This window comes from Suncus etruscus, chromosome 6 (genome assembly GCF_024139225.1).
Source record: "Suncus etruscus isolate mSunEtr1 chromosome 6, mSunEtr1.pri.cur, whole genome shotgun sequence".
NCBI lineage: Eukaryota > Metazoa > Chordata > Mammalia > Eulipotyphla > Soricidae > Suncus > Suncus etruscus.
This window is the reverse complement of record NC_064853.1, coordinates 94490649-94511008: the sequence shown is the minus strand read 5'-3', so window position 1 is coordinate 94511008 and position 20360 is coordinate 94490649. Positions and strand designations below refer to the sequence as shown.

General features: G+C 51.0%; 1 protein-coding gene and 1 non-coding gene across 3 annotated transcripts in view; both read right to left on the bottom strand.

Annotated features, from left to right (window-relative positions):
• Nucleotides 1–406: 406 nt before the first annotated feature.
• The window catches only part of EIF4G1 (eukaryotic translation initiation factor 4 gamma 1), a 24930-nt gene continuing 4976 nt past the window's right edge, over nt 407–20360 (bottom strand). For both annotated transcript variants that reach the window (XM_049775808.1, XM_049775810.1), the window contains 27 exons: nt 19970–20082; nt 19035–19127; nt 18842–18908; nt 17754–18575; nt 17464–17555; nt 17177–17366; nt 16960–17093; nt 16697–16855; nt 16390–16575; nt 16055–16252; nt 15723–15869; nt 14676–14912; nt 14237–14341; nt 13983–14142; nt 13677–13777; nt 12795–12897; nt 11592–11688; nt 11139–11371; nt 10929–11047; nt 10672–10844; nt 9661–9786; nt 9492–9573; nt 4354–4452; nt 4115–4249; nt 3949–4030; nt 3674–3817; nt 407–1028 (listed from right to left, as the gene is read on the bottom strand). In XM_049775808.1, the coding sequence (XP_049631765.1) occupies nt 844–1028; nt 3674–3817; nt 3949–4030; nt 4115–4249; nt 4354–4452; nt 9492–9573; nt 9661–9786; nt 10672–10844; nt 10929–11047; nt 11139–11371; nt 11592–11688; nt 12795–12897; nt 13677–13777; nt 13983–14142; nt 14237–14341; nt 14676–14912; nt 15723–15869; nt 16055–16252; nt 16390–16575; nt 16697–16855; nt 16960–17093; nt 17177–17366; nt 17464–17555; nt 17754–18575; nt 18842–18908; nt 19035–19127; nt 19970–20082 (4382 nt within the window). In that variant the 3' untranslated portion in view covers nt 407–843. The remainder of the gene's footprint in view (nt 1029–3673; nt 3818–3948; nt 4031–4114; nt 4250–4353; nt 4453–9491; nt 9574–9660; nt 9787–10671; nt 10845–10928; nt 11048–11138; nt 11372–11591; nt 11689–12794; nt 12898–13676; nt 13778–13982; nt 14143–14236; nt 14342–14675; nt 14913–15722; nt 15870–16054; nt 16253–16389; nt 16576–16696; nt 16856–16959; nt 17094–17176; nt 17367–17463; nt 17556–17753; nt 18576–18841; nt 18909–19034; nt 19128–19969; nt 20083–20360) is intronic.
• LOC126012678 (small nucleolar RNA SNORD66) lies at nt 13858–13937 on the bottom strand. The gene has a single exon (XR_007497104.1). It is a non-coding gene; the product is annotated as a small nucleolar RNA SNORD66 (small nucleolar RNA).

Here is a 20360-nt window from a genome sequence, read left to right as displayed (position 1 = left end):
AGCAGGGGTGGACCTGGACCCCTCTGCGACCAGGCTGCCTCATTTCTGGGGTTTGGACATTGCTTGTGGCCTCCTTCGTTTTAGCAGGACCCGAGGCTGTCCAGAGATCTTGGGCAAGACCCAGCTTGGAACCCAGCAGTCTTTCCCACAGCAGGGCCCCGCTAGCTCACCTCCTGCTGGCAGCACGAACAACTAATGTCCCCTCACCACCACCACTGGTCTCCCTTCTCCCCTCCTAACATACCGTAGGTGACACCTTTTGAGGCTCAACCTTCCAGAAAGCACCCAGGGACCCTAAAGTCAGACTTAAAGGAGACCTTTGCTTCAGTGCCATCTCTGTATAGGCACTGCCCACCTAGTAAAAGCCCTTTCTCCAGAGGGATCAAGCCACAAAGCAGAGGCGGTGTTTAATTGAATTCATGTTTAATAATTACAGGCACCGTGCCCCCCTTCCCCCTGCCCAGGCAGCAGCAGGGGTGGTGCAGGGGCTGGGGCATATGCCCCCAGCAGCGAGGACGGCAGTCCCATGAGTGATTTTCAGAAAATAAAAAAGGACCCCAGGGGCAGGCGGTGTTGCCCCCCCCCAAGACACACCAAATTTCAAGACTTTATATATAATATATCTCTGTGTCCCAGGGGAGGAGAGGGACACCTGGCAGCATCCTGGAGGAGGCACCAGGCAGTCCCAAGCCATCCTGCCTCTTCAGCCACTTTATTAGCTCAGACACATTCCACTACAGGCACCTACTGCTGCCACTGCCACCCCCACCCCTGCAGTCTGGGCAGCTGGCCGGGCCATTGAGTGTCCATGGGGCGCCCACTGAGCCCCGGCCCCACCCGACTTCAGTTGTGGTCAGATTCCTCCTCCTCTGTTTCACGAAGCCACTTGAAGAAGGTTGTGACAGACTTAAGGGCCACGCCCTTGCCCTGCTGTTCAGCCGGGTCCTTGCTACTCTCCCAGCTGTAGAAGGCATCCTCCTTCAGCACGTCCTCATCATACAGCGTGTCAAAGAAACTTCGAAGCAGATCTGCAAGCAAGACAGTAGTCAGAGGCTGGATGGGCCCTCATGCCCCAGGGATTCCTCCCAGGTTCCACTGTGAACACAAGGCCAGCATCTTAGCACTGGCCCATTCCAGTTCCCAGGTCTGTCAGGAAGCTATTGCATGATCTAAGAGACTGGTGTGCAGGAATGAGTCATATCTGGCCAGATCTAATGTCTGCCCTAGCCTCGACTCAGCAGCTTCCAGCTACACTGACAGTCTGAATTGGACAGGCCAAATTACATGCAGCAACCACTGCAAATCCAAGGCACCATATCATAAGTCACAGGTGTGCTACTCACAAATGTCAAGGTGCAGCTGCCTGCCACATCCAGACTGCCCCACAAGACCCCTGACACACTCCTGATTCCAGATTCCTCACTTGGCATCGCCTCACCCCACTCCACCCTTCACTGTTTGCCCAATTCATTTATGAGGACTAAGGCCCATGCCAAGAGCAGCCTCTTCTCTCATCACCTTCCTGAATGAATGAATCCCCTCTGCTGTCTTCTCCCACCCTACTGGTCAGTCTTATGTCCTATTAAGCTCTGAGCAAATCCACCCCACTGCCCATACTGCACCACTGATTTTTCCAAAAGGTCAGATGTACTGAACACGGGGCTTGGATCGGGAGTTCAGATCTGGGAGACACACCACTGGGTAGCAGAAGTCATGTGTTCCTTGGACGTGCCCTCAAATTCATAGCTGTTGCTGAATGCTTGAGTCCCATCCCACCACAAAGGGGTTTATTTCAGATTGTGCTCCAAATCCCAGGCCCACGGCTGCACTGGGGACCCTGTATAATCCATCATCCACTCTGCCTTGTATCTTTAAGCTCAAGTTTCTCTCACCCAACCACAAAAGGCCTTATTTATAGCCAACAAAAGATTTTTGTCTTTTGACAAGAGATTAATTGAATCCAAGGTTTTTGTCTATACTTTCTCTTCTCATTTCTTCCTGTCTCGGTATTACTACTCAGCCCTTTTAATTCAGACCTGTCTCTTGCCTCACTAGACCCCCTCTTTTTTTTCTGTTTTGTTTTTTTGGTTTTTGGGTCACACACGGCAGCGCTTGGGCCACTCGTGGCTCTACGCTCAGAAATCGCATCTGACAGGCTTGGGAGACCATATGGGATGCCAGGATTCGAACCACTGTCCTGCATGCAAGGCAAACTCCCTACCTCCATGCTACTCTGCAGCCCCTAGACTAGCCCCTAGTCTTCTGGGTGAGAAGTGGTACCTCCATTACTTGGGTCATGCCCAGCAATGTGAGTGACATTGCAGTAGCAGGGATTGAACCCAGGCCTTCAGCATGTTAAGCATGTCTTCCAGCCCAACCTCCATGTTATATACTCTGGATCTGCTCTCAAGAAACTCAGTCTCCTATGTCTGCCCACTTATCTTGGCCAGTCCTGGAAGCCTCCTGGCAGCATCCTTGGCAGGTTTGGAGCTTGCTTACTCAGCCCCCATTCACTTGGGTCTCCATCCCCTGGACTCCTGAGGCAATCCAGTCCTCTTGTGACTTACTACCTTGTGCCAATCTCCAATCTTTGGCCTCTCTAAATGAAGCTCGATGTCCAGCCACCCACCTGGCATTACCCGTCATTGCAACACAAGTGCCCACATTCTACTTATCACAGTGCTCCATCCACCCAGACACAGGCTTTCTTTCTTTCTTTTTTTTTTTTGGGGGGGGGGGGGGCGGGTCACACCCGGCAGCGCTCAGGGGTCACTCCTGGCAGGCTCGGGGGACCATATATGGGATGTCGGGATTCGAACAACCGTCCTTCAGCGTCTAAGGCAAACGCCCTACCGCTTCACTATCTCTCTGGCCCCCAGATACAGGCTTTCTACTGTTTGCTGCACACTTGTAGGGGAGACACCACGGCCTCTGCTCCCAACAGCCCCAGCCCTACCACCTCCTCTCATCTCCACTGCCAGAAGCAAGACTAATCCCATCCCTGTCCCCATCCCTTATCTGCTGATCCTGGTAGGATTCATATTCATCCATTCCCAAACCGTACTTCCCACTAAAGGCCAAAATGACCTATAATACAGTAAAATTAACCCCCCTCAGGTTCTTCAAATGCCCCACCCTCCCATCACTCAATTCCCATGGAGGCAGAATCCTCTAGAGAGAATCTACCAGGTGCCTGCCTTCCACCACTCATCCCTGCTCCATGTCCAGAAGGAAGCAGTACTTCACATATTCACTAATAATATCTCAGTGCCCTGGCACAATCCTATTTGCTGAACACATAATCTCAGCTACCTTTATGGGAAAGGAGATAGAACAACAGCTACCCACAAGATTACTGACATGAAGTAAATGAAGAATGGAAAGTATCCCAGGCCTGTACAAGGGGCATGTGGCACCCGGAATATATCAGTATCTATCACCCTGCGCTCCAAGCATCTAAAAGTTAGCCAGCCACAACGTGCACATCTAACGTCTTACTTCGTAAGCAGGGAAACAAAGGGAGGAAGTGGAAATGAAGCCAGTTGGGCATTCTACTTCTCCAGGGACCACACCCTTTCTTGGTTTGATGCCTTCACAACTTCCCTCTGCTCCTGAGTAATTCCTATGCCTCCCCACCATCCTCCCACAGGGGGCCCCCACCTGCCCTGCTTACTGGCGGGCTGATCTAAGGTCACTACAAGAGCCTGGAGGGCATAGAGTGCCTGCAGCTCCTTCTGCTCATCACACAGGTATTTCTGTAGTAGCTTCGCTCGTTCCCTCAGCACTTGGACCTCTAGTGTGGGGGGAGTCTTCTCAACTGCGGGAGGGAAGAGAAGGTAAGTGGGCATGTCTTCAGCCCAACACAGAAGACACCAAGACCCAGAGCTCCCTCCTTCAGCGTGTCTGCTGGGCCAGCCCTTGCCCTGCCATTTCCCTGGCTCCTCTTACAGTTAATTGCAGAATAGCAGACAGTTCTCATGAGGGCTCGGACTAGTGCGTTGGATGCTATCTGCTGCTCACTCAGATTGGCCTGTACAGGAGAAACAGACGAAGCGTAAGTTCTGAACTGTACCCCAAAGTACACACTTGCTGCCCACCCTATCCACATCCATACCTCTATCCAGTCGAACACCTGCTCATCAGTGCTGCCCTCCTGAAGCAGCTTCCCCAGCTGCTTGTTCAGCTCCTCAGAGGGCAACAGTCTAGGGCCAGAGCCTTCGGGCTCCTCCCCCAGGGTGTACTCCACCTTCTGCAGGTAGAAAGGGGCAAATAGGAAGTGAGAAGGCACAGGGAGGAGACTGAGCAGCCCTCATCCCTGCCTCATATTAGAATCACCCCAATTCCGTTGCTAACCTGTTCAGCAATGAATGCACCGACATCCTGGCTTTCAGGCAGAAATTCCTTCCAGCTGAGACCAGTTTCTCGCCATAGCGTTCCTACCTTTTTGGGACCCTTGGAAAAAAACACAGACCCACTAAGCACCACCCCCACAATAATCCAACAGTAAAGAGTACCCCATCCTCCCAAACAAAAACATCCAAACTTTACAAGAGCCAGAGATAGTACAGGGTTTAAGGCACTTGCCTCGCCAATGGCCAATGCAAATTAAGACTCCCAGTTTCCTATATGGTCCCTTGAAGAGATCAGTTAATGCTCCCTGAGCACAGAGCCAGGAGTGAGCACTGTCAGGTGCAGCACAAAACAAAAACCAAAAAAATGTATTCAGAAAAGAGCTCAAACCGGGGCCAGAGAGCTAGCATGAAGGTAGGGTGTTTGCCTTGCATGCAGAAGGACGGTGGTTCAAATCCCAGCATCCCATATGGTCTCCCGAGCCTGCCAGGAGTGATTTCTGAGCACAGAGCCAGGAGTAACCCCTGAGAGTTGCTGGGTGCGACCCACCCCCCCACCCCCCACCAAAAAAAGAAAAGATCTCAAACCACCTACTCCAGGCTAAGGATGCTAGAAATGTCTCTCCACCTGGGAGTACAAAGATAAGCAAACTCCCCCACCCACACACAAAACTCATTTGCCAGTTATGAAGCTGAGCAGAGGGCAATGAGAGGTCTATGAATCTCAGCAAAGATGTCCATCAGGTTTCACAGAAAATTTCTCAAAGAATTGCTGGGCTGAAAAGTGCAGACCAAATTCAAACAGCTCACCCTGCCATATTCATCTACTTTTCTGTACCTTTAATTCACTATGCCAAGTAATGTTTACAGGGCATACTAGTTCTAGTCAACATATTTAATTCCCAAGGCCAGAAAACATACAGATATGTACCATGCCCAGTAATGAACGCTGGAATTCTCATATGAACAGCAATCTGAACCCACTTTCTCTAAGAGATCTGCAAGACTTAAGTCTGTACTTTGCTAACATATACTGTTGACAATCTAACAAGATTAGTTTTAACAGTTTCCAGATTTGTTTTACATTAAAACAAATTAAAAATGAATTGTTTTCTACATGATGGAATACTATGCAGCTGTTAGGAAAATGAAGTCATGGGGCCGGAGCAGTGATGCAAGCGGTAGGGCATTTGCCTTACACTCACTAAAGTAGGACGGACTGTGGTTTGATTCCCCCAGCGTCAGATATGGTCCCCCAAGCCAGGAGGGATTTCTGAGCGCATAGCCAGGAGTAACCCCTGAGCATCACTGGGTGTGGCCCCAAAAAAGCAAAAGAAAACAAAACAAAAAACCCCAAGAAAATAAAGTCATAAAATTTGCTTGTACATGGATAGACATGGAATCATACTTAGTGAACAAGTCAGAATTCTCGGAGAAGAGCAGACATAGAATGATTATACTCATGTGCAGAAAATAAAAAAAATTAAAGGCAAATCAACATGGGATGAGACTAATACCCAAAGACAATAAAAACGAAGACCAAGTGGAATGGTCCATGGTAGAAAGCTTTGTCACAAAGAGGGAACTAAGGGGGGGGGGGGGGGTTATAGTTAATAGAAGGAACCACTAGGGGCCGGAGAAATAGCACAGCGGTAGGACATTTGCCTTGCATGTGGCCAACCCGGGAGAAACCCAGTTCAATTCCCGGCATCCCATATGGTACCCCAGTCTGACAGGGGTGATTTCTGAGTACAGAGCCAGGAGTGACCCCTGAGCGCTGCTGGGTGTGGCCCAAAAACCAATCAATCAATAAAGTTTAAAAAAAGAAAAAAGAAAAAAAGGAACCACTAGCACAATGATTGTTGGAAATGATCACTCTGGAATGAGCTGGGTACTGAAAGGAGGTAAAGGTTACTGCAGAATACCCCTTCAGTAACAGTATTACAAACCAGTGCCTAAAAGAAAAAGGGGGGGGGGGCGCATGTTGAATGGTGGGTTGTGGAGAAAAGAGGGGATAGGGGGAGATAGAGGGAAGAGAGAGGAGAAGGAGCGAGGGGGGGAGGAATTCCCATGCCCCCTGTCCAGGTAGGACAAGAGACGCAGCTCCGACAACAATTACGACGCAGGAAATAATCCACACACAGCTGGGAAGGTATAGTAGGCCAGAAACTAACCCAAAGCTGTTCACCCACAAGCCAGTCGCTCCACCATGTGAAACCACGAGCCAAGATGACAGCTCCTCTTCCAGGCTGCCTGAGTAGCCTTTATTGGGATTAAAAAAAAAAAAAAGCCCACCCCCCAAGGGGAGCGGAAAAAGCCAGATGAGGAGGCAGTGGGGAAACATCTTTTTAATAGTAAAACCAAAGGAACCAATTGAGAGACATCTAATTAGAAGACAATATGAGGACCAATCCAAAGGCCTCTACCAACGGAGGGAGGGATGGGCGAGAGTTTCCACCATAGTGGCGGAAGTTGGGGGAAGAGACATGGGCCCTACCAGAAAGGCAAGCATTCCACCTGGGTAGTAGACCCAGGCTTGATACCCACATCCCATATGGTCCTTAGTGCCAGGAATGATTCCTGGGTGCTAAAACAGGACGTAACCCTGAGCACAGCTGGGTATGCCCATCCTGCAGAGAATAAAGGGATGGAATGATGGTGTTAACGGATAGCATATGCCTTGCTAGTGTCTGACCTGGGTTCAACCCCCAGCATCCCATATGGTCCCCTAAGCCCCTCCAGAAGTAATGAGTGCAGAACAGGAGTAACTCACACGTTGCTGGGTGTAACCCATAAAACCAAAATTTAAAAAAAAAATTCCTACGAACAGGGGCCGGGAGAGAGAGCACAGCAGTAGGGTGTTTGCCTTGCACACAGAACTGGGACAGACCCGAGTTAATTCCCGGCATCTCCTATGGTTCCCCAAGCCTTCCAGAAGCAATTTTGAACACAGAGCCAGCAGTAACCTGAGTCCCACTGGGTATGGCCCAAAAAACAAAAACAAAAAAGTCCTACAACAAATAAACTATTTAAAAATAATCATTGATGGGCCCGGAGAGATAGCACAACGGTGTTTGCCTTGCAAGCAGCCGATCCAGGACCTAAGGTGGTTGGTTCGAATCCCGGTGTCCCATATGGTCCCCCGTGCCTGCCAGGAGCTGTTTCTGAGTAGACAGCCAGGAGTAACTCCTGAGCACCGCCAGGTGTGGCCCAAAAACCAAAAAAACAAAACAAAAACAAAAACAAAAACAAAAAAAAATAATCATTGATATTAATAATAAGACTGGTAAAACTTCTGCAAATAAATAAAATAAATAATCATTGAGGATAAAACAACAGTGTAAAGGTAGGATGCCTGCATGCACGTGGCCAGCCGGATTTGGTCCTGGGACCACATATGGTACCACAAACCAACCAGGAGTAATTCCAGAATTCAGAGTCAGGAACATGGCTGAGCATCGCTGAATGTGTATGGCTCCCAAGCAAAAACTGAAAGAAAATTGCTATGGTCTTATTTCTTTGAAGTGCTTAAGTATGTGTTACAAAGAAAATCTGTGATCATGTAGATACAATAAAATACAAAATTAGCTCAATTATATATTTTTTTTGGTTTTAGGACCGGATCCCCAAGTGCTCAGGGTTTACTCTCCTGGTTCTTCTAGCTCAAGAATCACTGATGGTGGGCTGGAGCGATAGCAGTGGTAGGGTGTTTGTCCTGCACGCAGATGAGCTGGGACAGACCCGGGTTCAATCCCCAGGCATCCCATATGGTCGGTCCCCCTGAGCCTGCCAAGAACTATTTCTGAGTGCAGAGCCAAGAGTAACTCCTGAACGTCACCGGGTATGGCCCCAAAATAATAATAATAATAATAATAATAATAATAATAATAATAATAATAAATAAAAATAAAAATCACTGGTGGGGCTTGAGAGATTATATTGGATGCAGAGGATAGAACCTAGGGTGGCTATGTGCAAGTCAAGTGCCTTACCCATCGTATTCTCTCTGGCCACAACTATGCCAGTATGTTTCTACTGAAAAGGATTACTATGCCACTGAAAAACATTCCTTCTTGTTTAAAGTCTCATTTCTCCAGTTAGCAAACAATTAAATCCTTGAGCCCTCTTATTTCCTTAAGCATCACAACCCAATACTTCCCTTTCCGCCATTTCTTCAGCTTTATACCTGCTAGTCTCCAAGTCACTGTCACAAAGCATTTTCCAGGAAAGTTTTCCATCACAGACATTACGAAGCAGATATACATACTGCCTTCAGCCTCCAGCTTATGACAGTGCTACAGCACTCCATTTCAACTACTTTATTTCATGCTTTACTTTTTACACTTGTTTTCATTAAGCTGTCATTTCTTCTTTTTTTATTTTTAAACTCTCCCAACTTGTTTCCTGTACTTTATTCCCAGTGCCTATTCCATAGTAAATGGTGCTACTGCTTTAAATGCTAGGAGACAAGAGGGGCCATAGTCATAGAACAGCACTTGGGACCGTACCTTTGCAAGATTGACTGACCTGGTTTGGATGGATCCCCAGCACCAGGTATGGTCCTGAGCACCACTGGGTGTGGTTCTCAAAATACGCCCTCCCTCCCAAATGCTAGAAGGCTCAAAGGACCAGAGAGCCGCAGACTTGATCCTTAGAACGGCATGGTCCCTGAGACCCAAACTCCCTCAATCAAAAGGGAAATATAAGGGCCTGAGCAACAGTACAGTGAAGAAGGCATGTGCCTTGCACATGGCTAATCCGGATTCGATCCTTGGCATCCCATATGGTCCCTGAAGCCTGTCAGGAGTGATTCCTGAGCACAGAGCCAAGACTAACTATTGAGGATCACCGGAAGTTGGCTCAAAACTAAATAAAAACAAAATAATTTGGGGGGGGGGGCAAACAAAAAAACCCAGAAACAAAAGTAGGAAGAATGAGTCACAACCTCTCAATAGCAGCCAAGTACCTCAGATTTAATTCTGGTCTGGCGAGTGCCCACCTCACCAATCCCTCTTCTCGGGACTAATGAAGCGCTAGCCATTAGTCACCATTACTTCAGCCCAGCAGAGGGTCACGAAGAAAGCAGCCCAAACCACGGGTGGGAGAGAAGCCCAGCAGCCCACGGAGAAGGTGTCCACTCACCATGCTTCTGCACAGGAGCCCCAGGATCTCCAGCAGCAGGGGTGCAGCTTTGCCCATGGGTCTCAGCGGTTTTGTAATCTCCCTACAGAAAGAAAAGTCTAGCAGTATTCAGAGCCTCCGAAGTACCTCCATACACCCCCATCCCTGAATTCTGCTCAAAGGTGCTCACCTGAACAGCTCCCCCATAGGCACCCCACCTTCCTGCAGCATGGGTGTTACTAGTTCGGCTAGGTAGAGCCAAACGTGGGGGATGTCAATTTCCATATCTTCAGCCAATTCTAGGATTTCAAAGAGCCTGCAAAGGGAATTCCAAGTGAGGTCTCTAGAAAAGATGAGCCAGACCCTCACCGGCATCTTGGGGGCGTTAAAGATAAACAGCGTACAGAGTCCTTCAACATATGGAAAGGCAACTTTAGATTTTTTTTTTTTATTAAATCACCAAGGGATAGAATTAAAAGTTGCTAATAGCAGAGTTTCAGTCATACAATGTTCCAATACTCATTGCACACATATTCATTTCCTGCCACCAATTTTCTCAGTCATCCTCCCAATATCTCACCACCACTCCCACCATGCTTCTAGAGTCGTGGGGGGGATGGGGGACACACATACATATCTAGCAATGCTCCTGGTTCTGCACTCAGAATCAAGTCTGATGATGCTCAGGCGGCCATCTAGGATGTCAGGGATTGAACCAGATCAGCCGTTTACACTACACTATCTCTCCTCCAGCCCAAAGTAGGCCACAGAGTTGATGTCTGATCTTTATTTGGGGGGGTTGGGGGACATACCCAGTGGCACTCAGGCAGGGTTTAGTCCTGTTCTATACTCAGAGATCACTCCTGACAGTGTTCAGGGAACCATAAATGGTACCAGGAATTGAACCCTGTGCAAACCAAGTACCTGCTGCGCAACTACTCCAGCCCCGTATGGCCACTTTTCAAGGTCACTTACATGGTCACCCCAACCCTAGTCAAAAAACATTGACTAGCGTGATCTACAAGACTACATTCTTTGTTTGGGCCACACCCAGTGGTGTCAGGGATCACTCCTGGCAGTGCCTGGGATTGAACCAGGGCTGTATCTCTGGCCCATAAAAGCCTATACTCCTATCCTAGATTACAAGAGGAGGGTTTGCTGTAAAGTTCCAGTGGAGGCCCACAGAAGAAGCCCACCATACCCTCGGTAGTACTGATCAGTGGAGAGATGCCCAGCACAGAGCAGCTGATGCAGCAGTCGCCCCATATGCTCACGAGCAATGGCACTGCGCTCCAGCGTAGACTCGACACCGTATCGCACAAAGACGAAAAGCAGAAAGGGTGAGGCCAGCTCCTGCACACACTGCACTGCCTCCTACAGGTGACAGAGAGCACAGGGTCAGAGGGGCACCGCCCAGCTCCCCGGGGTTGCACGTAACTCACTCCATCCAGGGCCTACCTTCATGTCGTTGAGATGGAGATATTCGTCAATGATGGCCTTGGATTTCTTCTCCAGCTCCTCCTCTGACAGCGCAGCCTTTGGAGGGCTCACGGGGGGAAGAGGAGCTTCTCGCTTCACTGTGGGAAAGAACCGAACCAAGGTCCGTATGCCGAGCCAGCCATCCAGGCACACCGGCTCACACCTCAACCCTCCCCTCCTGGCCCGTACCAGTATCCCGTCCACGGTCCCGGTCCTCTGTGAGACTAGCGGCTTTGCGCAGGCCCTCGGGCTGGGAGGGCCGCTCTCGACTCCGCTCCTCTACTTCTTTGCTGAAGCTTCGCTTGGTGGCTGGTGTCCGTGCACGACCAAGGCGGTCCCCTCGGTCACCTCCTCGCTCACTCCGCTCTAGGCGGTCTCCTCGGTCCCCAGCTTTCTCACCTCGTTCCCGGCTCAAGCTACTCCTGGAAGAGATAGGTACATCACCTCATGTGTCCTGCTAGGAGCACTCTCGCTCTCATTAAGTGTCAACCTGCCAGCCACTGCAGTCCAGTTCCCAGCAGAAGAAATAAGCCTTGGTCTCAGTCAGGTCCTCTAAGCACCCCGGCCATGAGGATTCTTACGGCAATAGCCCCAACCCTAAGGCAGGTCCTTGAGTGTGAAGGACACCGTGTGAGACCTCACCTCTGGACCACCCGCCTGGTATCTGTGCTCTCTATGGGTACTGCTTGTTGAAGAGCTGAGAAGCGATTCAGAGTAGCTGGCCGAGCAGATTCTGATGCTGAGAGACAAAAATGCACATTAAAATATTTCTTTCAGGGGCCAAAGAGATAGCACAGCGGTAAGGCGTCTGCCTTGCACGTGGCTGACCCAAGAAGGACCCAGGTTCGATTCCCGGTGTTCCATATGGTCCCCCTGAGCCTGCCAGTAGCGATTTCTGAGCCCAGGGCGAGAAGTAACCCTTGAGCAAAACCAGGTGTGGCTCAAAAACAAACAAACAAAATTATTTCATTCAGGCCCGAGCAATAGTACAAGGATGTAAAGCAGGGGTCTCAAACTCGTGTCCCGCGGGCCATTTGCGGCCCACGGCTGGCCTTCAAATATCGCAATATTCGCTGTAACATGAAATAATTAGCGATGGGGCTGGATGGCGATGGATGGAGGCCTTTGTGCTTAGGCCCCAGCCACGTGGCTTCATCCCCCATCCAGCCGGCCGGGTCCCAGGCCCAGATGATCGGCGTAATCAAGACTCACTCACATGCAGGCTTCAGGAAGCATTAACTTTATTCATGCCCTATTCACCACATGTGTGTGGCCTATCCCCGAAATGGGTGGGTCTAGGATCTTAAATAGGTACACCCACAATTCGCGATTATTCGCTTACCAAATAATCACAATAAAAATTGCATTAGTAAGAAAAAAATCGCATTAAACATTCGCATACCCTGAGCAGTTTCGTTCGGGGTATGCAAATGTTCAATGCGATTTTTTTATTGTGAATATTCGGTAAGTGAAATCCCTTATGCGGCCCTGCTTCACCCTGATTTTGCCTTCTGCGGCCACCAGGTAAATTGAGTTTGAGACCCCTGATGTAAGGCATTTGCTTTGCAGGAGGACTGACCTGGGCTTGAATCCCATCTCGTCCCCTGAAGACCATCTGGTATAACACACATGTGGTCCATGAACGAAAGAAAACTTTCTACTTCCTAACAGCTCACCTCTTACTACCTGGTGATACAAAGTACCCAGTCCTCATCCTGCTACCAAAGCAAAGCAGCTCAGTAGCTAGACCCAAGTTCTCAGCCCTATTGTCTCGCCTAACCACTGTACTCAAACAGACAAAGTTCTGCTGATTCAATGTTCCCCACCTTCCAGACACCTTCATACCTGCATCCGAGGGCTTAGCTGCTGAGCCTCCGCTGCTACCCTTGCCCCAGCTCATTCGACCTCCAGGTGCAAAGAGCTGGTTGCTGGAGTCAATGGAACCAGGCTGAGGGAGGGAAGAAAGGAGTACAGTGCCAGGGGTCTGGTTTGGTCAGTCCCTAGTCAACCGCCACAGTCACACAGGATCTGAATGACCTAAACCCAAAGCAAAACAAACTTCTTCTATAAAGAACCAACAGGGGGCCATGGGGAAAGATCAAAGGACTAGACTGCACGCTTGCATACTATAAAAGCCTGGGTTCCATCTCCAGGACAGCTGTAAGCAGTCCCAAGCACCAAACTATAAGTCACTAGTGTGATCAACAAGCAATAACAAGAACAAAAATGCCACATGGGCAAGTCAAAGACTCAAAGGGTTAGTGTACATATTTTGCATGCAGAAGCCCCGATTTGATCTCCAACACCTATGATCCATCCCCAAACACCAATGCGTGTGCCCCAAAAACCAATATAAAGACAGATATGCAAAGACAGCTTTTAAATCTCTGCTATTCACACTTCACAGTTGAGTACCTCAGCTCAACTGCCGCAGCAACATAAAAGCCACTGGAGAGACACAGAGAACAAGTGTGGCCCTGAACAGAAAAAACCAGGCAGGCACACTTTCACCATACACCTTTTCTCATCACATTGCATTCTCTACTATCCTTAGCCAATAGGAACAGGCAAGATTCAGTGTGCATGTGTTTGCTGTCCACGGCCTCAAATGGTCCCTTTTCCCTCCTACAATGCAACCTGCTCGCCTGTGACAGACCCATGCTAAACACCCTCGTTGTCATTCACCACCTTCAGCATGCCCCACACAAGCAACACACACGCCCTTACTTTTGTGATCTTGCTAATTCGTGAGGCGTCAATTGGACGACTGCCTTTACTGATGGGGACTGTGTTCCAGCCACCATCATCCACAAGGGGAAGACCACGGCCTGGAACAGAGTGGAGAACACAGTGCAAGGGTAAGTTCCCAGGAAGCTTCCCTGGCTCCTCACACAGTCCCTAGCTTCTTTTCCTCAGATCCTCAGTTCCATCATGAGATTTCTTTCAGTGGCCCAGACACGTGGCACTAACAAGTAGTCATCAGAGGAATACAAACCCTTCCCAATGCCCCCGCAAACTAGCCCTCAAACTCACTAATAGGTGGGCCTGGAGGGCCACCCCGACGCTTGTCACTGCCCTTGGCCATGAGCTGCTGCACTTTGATGTGCTCCCTGTGCTCCTCCATTTCAGCTTCCTTGTGAATCTGGTCAATGGTCTTGGGACCCTGGTCTCCTCGACGTGGTACCCAGTTGTTCTGTGGGGACAAGCAGTCAGAGCAGGCCAGACAAAGCACGGGCAAGGGACTGGGACAGAGACTAGAGCCTTGCAGTGGGGGGAGTAGCCTGTACCCGTCGTAGGTCCAGCACATCTTGTAGCATAAAGCGGATTCGGGAAGAAGTCTTTTTTTCCTTAATAATTTTGTCCATCTGCTGGAAATACTGATCCATGCGGGGCTAGGAGAAGCAACAGGATGAGGTTAAGTAACCTTTCTTCGTTTTTGGAGTCACGCTTAGCAAAGATTGAGGACGATTCCTGGGCTGGTGGCTCAGGAGACCATAGGGGGTCAGGGGGGCATAAATGGGGCTCCTGTATGCACAGCCTGGACTCCAGCCCTCGAGTCATCACTCCAATCCAGGACAACCTTTCTTAGTCCTTCCCTCCCAACAGCAGGCCCTGCCCTCCACCACTCTGCCTTGGCAGCCCAGGAACCACAGACAGAGCATGTCCATGAACTATGAACTTCAGCTTGTGCCTTCTAACTACCCTTCTACATCCCAGGAGCCCTACCTTGGCTTTTTCAAAGTCCAGGTCTTTGCCAATGGTGGTGAGCAGTCGGCAGAGACATTCTAGGGACTCCTCATCGTGGTTTTTCAGGAGTTTAACCACACAGTCATGCATAATAGCTTCTGTTAACATCTTTAGCTTGAACAGCTCTCCAATAAACTTGATATTCCCTAATGAGCGCCGGCGGGCTATATCTCGAGCCTCTTCCAGCTCTTCTTTCAGCCGTCCCCGTTCCTCTGCCTGCCACCATGATACAGAAGCACATCAAATTGACACCCAACAGCGACCTCACTCCCACACACAACCTGCACCTTAGTGGAAGGGTTGGTTCAGTTGGGACCATATTCGGCAGTCTCAGAGATTTTTTTTTTTTTGGCCTACATCTGGTGACACTCAGGGGTTACTCCTGGATATGCACTCAGAAATCATTCCTGGCTTGGGAGACCATATGGGATGCCAGGGGATCGAACCTCGGTCGGTCCTAGATTAGTGCGTGCAAGGCAAACACCCTACCGCTGCACCACCGCTCCAGCCCCAGAGATTTGGGTCACACACAGAGGTGCTCGGATTTACTCTTCTCTGCACTTAAGGATCACTCCTGACATGCCTGGGGACTGAATCCAGGTTGGCCACATACAATGCGAATGCCCTGCCTGCTCTTCTATTTCACTGGCCCCTCAGGGCCTACTCTTGACTATACTCAGGGTCACTTCTGGTGGTGCTCAAGGGATACCAGGGATCAAACCCAAGTTAGCCACATACAAGACAAATTCCCTTCCCATACCCACTATCCAACTATCTCTCCATCTCCTACAATGTGCCCCTTTTTTAAGGGCAGGGCTGTTCAAACCCTGCAGCGGGACCATGAAGTGCCATGGCAGAATATGGGTAGTCAAGATGCAAGCCCCCTACCACTATACTATGTCTGGACTCAAACTTCCATGTAAACATAACAGTAAGTACCCCCACCCCGCCACATCCTAAAAGTGGGTGAGCAGCACCTAGGGTGCCCAGAACAGGCATGGTCATTCATGGTGGATTTCCTCTCACCGTAGCGGCTTCATCCATCTCTTTCTGTTTCTTCTCAAAAACCTCATCATCATCTTTGTCTTTTTCAAACTCCTTCTGACATCGATTCAATAAGAGTTTTCGGAAATTCACAGTTATGGTTGGCTTTTCTGTAGTGGGCACTTTCAGCTGCAATCAGAGAGAAGTGCCCACTCAGACTAATTCAGGGCAGGTCAAGCTCTCCAAGTCTCCAACTACCAGACCCAAAAGACCCCTGGCCCTGGCCAACACAAGCAGGAGAACCAGGAAGCTGGACTTCAGGAGCCTGACAAGCCAGACTGTCTTGCTCTGTAAGGCCGACAGTGGATACTCACCGTCATGAGGCAGCGGCACATGTTGGCATAGGCCACAGAGAAGTTGGGCTCTGAAATGGCCTTCTCGAAGATGAGATCGATGACTCCTTTGAGGCGTTCCTCCGTGTCAATGGCCAGCTGTGTCACCTGCTTCATCAGCTGTTGGAACATCTGGGGCGTGAGCTTATTCAGGATGGAGCGCACCCTGCGGAACAGGTCCTGGAGAGAAGAAACCACATGGCACATCAGAATAACAGAGGTCGCATGGAGGGTGGGGTTAGTAGAGACTTAAGTAGATGCTGGTAGGGATGGACTAAAGCCAAGAGGGTAAAGGTGGCTCAAAGGGCAGCCAGTACCTGGGTTTTGTTGCCATCAGCATCCTCCTCCCCACGGTCCTTGTCAGCTGCCGTCCTCTTGCTGCTGGGTTTCCAGGCCTTCTCAGCTTTGTTCAGCTTTATATCTTCGCTCATTAACACTGTGGCAATGATCTTGCGTGGTTCCTTTCGAGGGCCTGGTTGAGAGCGTCGGGGTCCCAGACCAGGCTAAGCAAAAAATAAGGAAGTCACAGAACATATCAGCATGGCCCAATAACAACTCCCCATGATATTTCTACAGGACTGACTCCTCCCTGGCCCCCCAGCCCCACAAGCAGAGCCCACTCACCGGCCCACGGGGCAGCTCTCCACCTGGCCCACCCCTTGGGGGCCCACGGGTGTTGACAGTTGTTCGGCCAAGGTTGGCAAATGGTGGAGTAAAGTCTGGGCCACAATTGATACCCGAAAGTCGAGTGGGATCCAGCGGCCGCAATGGTGTTTTATTAGCCTGGGAAGAAAATTAGGAATCCATCAGCGCAGGCAGGCAGGCAAGAAGGGCTGGCCAGGACAGATGCTCAGCTCAGCTCCTCCCATGCCAGCCTCCCCACCCACCTTGTCCAGCACTACATCGCTGATGTGGGGCAGGCCCTCTGGCTTCTGCAAGCTAGCAAAGATGAACTGGAAGCCAAGCAGGAAGTCGCGGTCATAGCGTTTTTTTTCCTCAAGGTTTAGAGGCTTCCACTGGTCTGTAAGAAAGAGTAAATACTACTTAGCCAGGGGCCACCAGGGTCCTAATGAGTGCATGGCGCACTTCAACCCCTCAGCCTACCTGACTTATACTCGTACTTCTGTTCCCCGGGGTGGATGTTCTCAGCATTGTGGATTTTGTCTTCCTTGGCATCCCAGGTCTCCTCTGCCTCCTCAGGCTGAGGTGGGGCACTGCCAACCTCTGGCTCTGGGCCAGGATTGCAACCCACAGGTGGCTGCTGGTTTTCCACCTCTGGCACTCCGGGATTTGCCTGTAATCAGAGGGTATGGCTCTGGGGTTGCAGGACCAAAGCCTCACCTCCATACCTAACCTGCCCTCTCCCTCCCAGCTCCTCTCTACATCCTTACCACCTCCTTGAAGGCATCGAGGAGGTCTCCAACTGCCTCCTTCTTGTTGAGCTCCTTCATTTTCCGTCTCCTCTTTGGCACAGATACTGCCACTATTGGGGGGGGGGAGGGGAAGCAGTGGGAATAATTTGAGAAATCCTGGGAAAAAGAAAAACCACCGTCCTCTACACATATTTCTTCTCTGCATCAACCTTCCTAAGGAAAATTCTTTAAATTTAAAATTCTAGCTTCCAGGCACCACCATCTCAGTGACCCACTGACCATCTGTCCTCAGGTTAACCATGCCTTACCTTGGGTGGCTGTGGCGGCCTCCAAATTCTGGGACAGGTGCACTGGGGCAGGGGTGCTCTCCAAGGGAAGCTCTTCCTCTCCTCCCTTCTCATGCTCAGCTTCTCCTGTGTCTTCTTCCTCTTCCTCCTCCTCTTCTTCCATTTCCTCCTCCTGTGCAGGGGAGGCTACTGGAGGCGCAGTGAGGGCAGTGGTGGGGGATGGAGCAGCTGGTGCAGGGGCCACCTCCTTGGTCTGCTCCTTGGGCTCACTGACAGGGCTTAAGTCCACAGCTGGTGGCGAGGGGGCTCCGTTGAGCAGTTCCTCGGGCTGGGCAGTGGGAGCCACAGGCAAGGGTGACTCTGAGGGGCCCACTGGAGGAGGGAGTGGGGTGGGCTCGGCGGTGGTCTCCACCTCCGGTTCCAGATCCTCAGATGGGCCCATGCCATTAGGCTCAGGAAGAATTTCCACTTTGTTAGATGGCAGGGGAGTGGGCACCTGGTGAGAACTGGAAGAGAACTCAGATTCTGGAATGGGCTTGCTAAGTGTCACTTCTACTTCCAGTATGGGTTCAGCGAGGGGAGGGGGCTCTGGCGAGAGGCAATAGGGCTCCCCGGCTTCACGGGGCCCGGAGCTGGATTCTTCTACAGACACTTGGATCATCCCTGTCGTCAGAGAATCACTGGGAAGAGGGAGGACAGGGAGATTCGGCTCAGACCCCGGCTCCAGGACAGGGGGTGGTGATGGAGTGGGAGAAGGTGACGAAGGCTGGGATTCAGAGGGGCTGTGTTCTGGGCCTGGCATTCCAGGCCGGCCCCCGATGATGGCTCCCTGCGACCGGTCATCTACACCCAGGAAGGAAAAAGAAGAAACTGAAAGCAAGTCCTTAGTCCTGGTGTACCTCCTCCTCCAACCCAAGTACCCCAACTTAACACTCCTACCTCACCACACACCACTCCAATCAGACCTTTAGTTCTTTCTCCTTGATATTCCAAATCCAATCTCTCCTTTTAAAAACCCAGTCATTCTTCTCTAGCATGCAGCTCACATCATGTCATGCCACGCCACATTCCTCTTCCCGACAGCAGCTCTGCCCCACCTGTTGCCTTACCTGGCCGGACAACGACAGCACCTTGGGGAGTCTCCCCATTAGCCTGTGGCTCTAGACCACCTCCTGTCTGTAGGGCAAAAAGAGGTACCAAGTTGCATTGAAACGCTCCATAGCACTGACCTAAAGCCATTCTCCTCATGCACCAATCCCCTTAGCTCAGCTTGATGGAAAGGCCCAGAATCCAGGACCATACCTGAGGAGGGGTCGGAGTGGAGGCGGTGCGGGCCCCAGACATGATCTCCTCTGTGATATCCTTCCCTCCTTGGTTTGGGTCTCGAATTCGGATCTGAGGAGAGAAAACTCGAGGGTGAGTAGGCAGCAGGAGGAGCCCACCACTCCACCCTGCCCCACTCCTAAGACTATAGGCCAAGCCCCCACCCCCCACCAGGCAGCAGGTGGGTGGATGCCAGGAACCCCATGAGTTCTACTGTCAATCCATCTGGCTGTACTGGCCAGCCCTACGCTGGCCGCCACCCGAGGAGAGCCCTGACCTCACAGAGCAGCCCAGGGCGTCACAATGCTGTCCTCCACCTCCCCAGCCCAACAGAGAGGGCCACAGGTTAGTCGCTGCACGCTCTGGGGCCCAGGACCCTTATCCAGCTCTCTGCCGGCTCACTTGTGGCTAGTCGGCCTGATCTCTGGGGGCAGGGCCCAGATTCAGTGGGTGGAGCAAGGGTGACTCAGCGGCTTCCCCAGCCCTGGCACCCTATTCTGGGCACCACGCCCAGGGCTTGAGGACTGAGCAGAGGTGGAGGCCTCAAGAGCTTCTAGGACAGGGTGGTGGGGGTAGGGGTGAGGGGTCGTATGGGGTCTGTGCCCGGGGAAGGCACAGAAAACATACCATTTCTAAGGCAAACCACTAGTAACTAAAAAAAACCAGACATATTTTTAGGGACGGGACCCTCAGAAGCCAGGTTTCCAAACTCCCCCTACAGCCTGCCCTCCTGTCTCCCTAGGAACTATGTCTACACTATGCCTTACAAAGACCCGGAGCACTGCCCAAGTCCCTATTCTCTACCCACTCTCAGCCTTAGATCTGCTTCTTCAACTTCCTGCTCCCTGACCCATAAGCAACCGACCTTGATGCTCCCTTTCTCAGGAGTCCCAGAACCCCTTGCTGCTACTCACCGTCTTCCGCTCCCTCTTGGGAGCAATCTGGGGGGGTTGGTTCATCAAAACCGGGGCAGGGGCCACACCAGCAGGGAACTGCTGCACACCCTGAGCAGGGTAGTAGGCGCCAGCTTGGGAGAGCACATGGAAATAGAAGAATGGTGGCAGCGTCAGGCCCAACCATATACAAATGCCTACTTGCAAACCTCCCACCCCCACAACCTCTCATCACCCTCAGCCGGCCCCTTGCCCTGCCCCGCCCACCTCCCTAAGGTGTCTATCGAAGCTGGAAAACCAGTCTGAACTGAGTTTACAAGGATTCCTGCCACTGACATGCACACGCCTTGTAGGTAAGCACTCCTTACCCACAGGATACCAGCTACCAGCACTCAGGCCTGCTCCTCCTCTA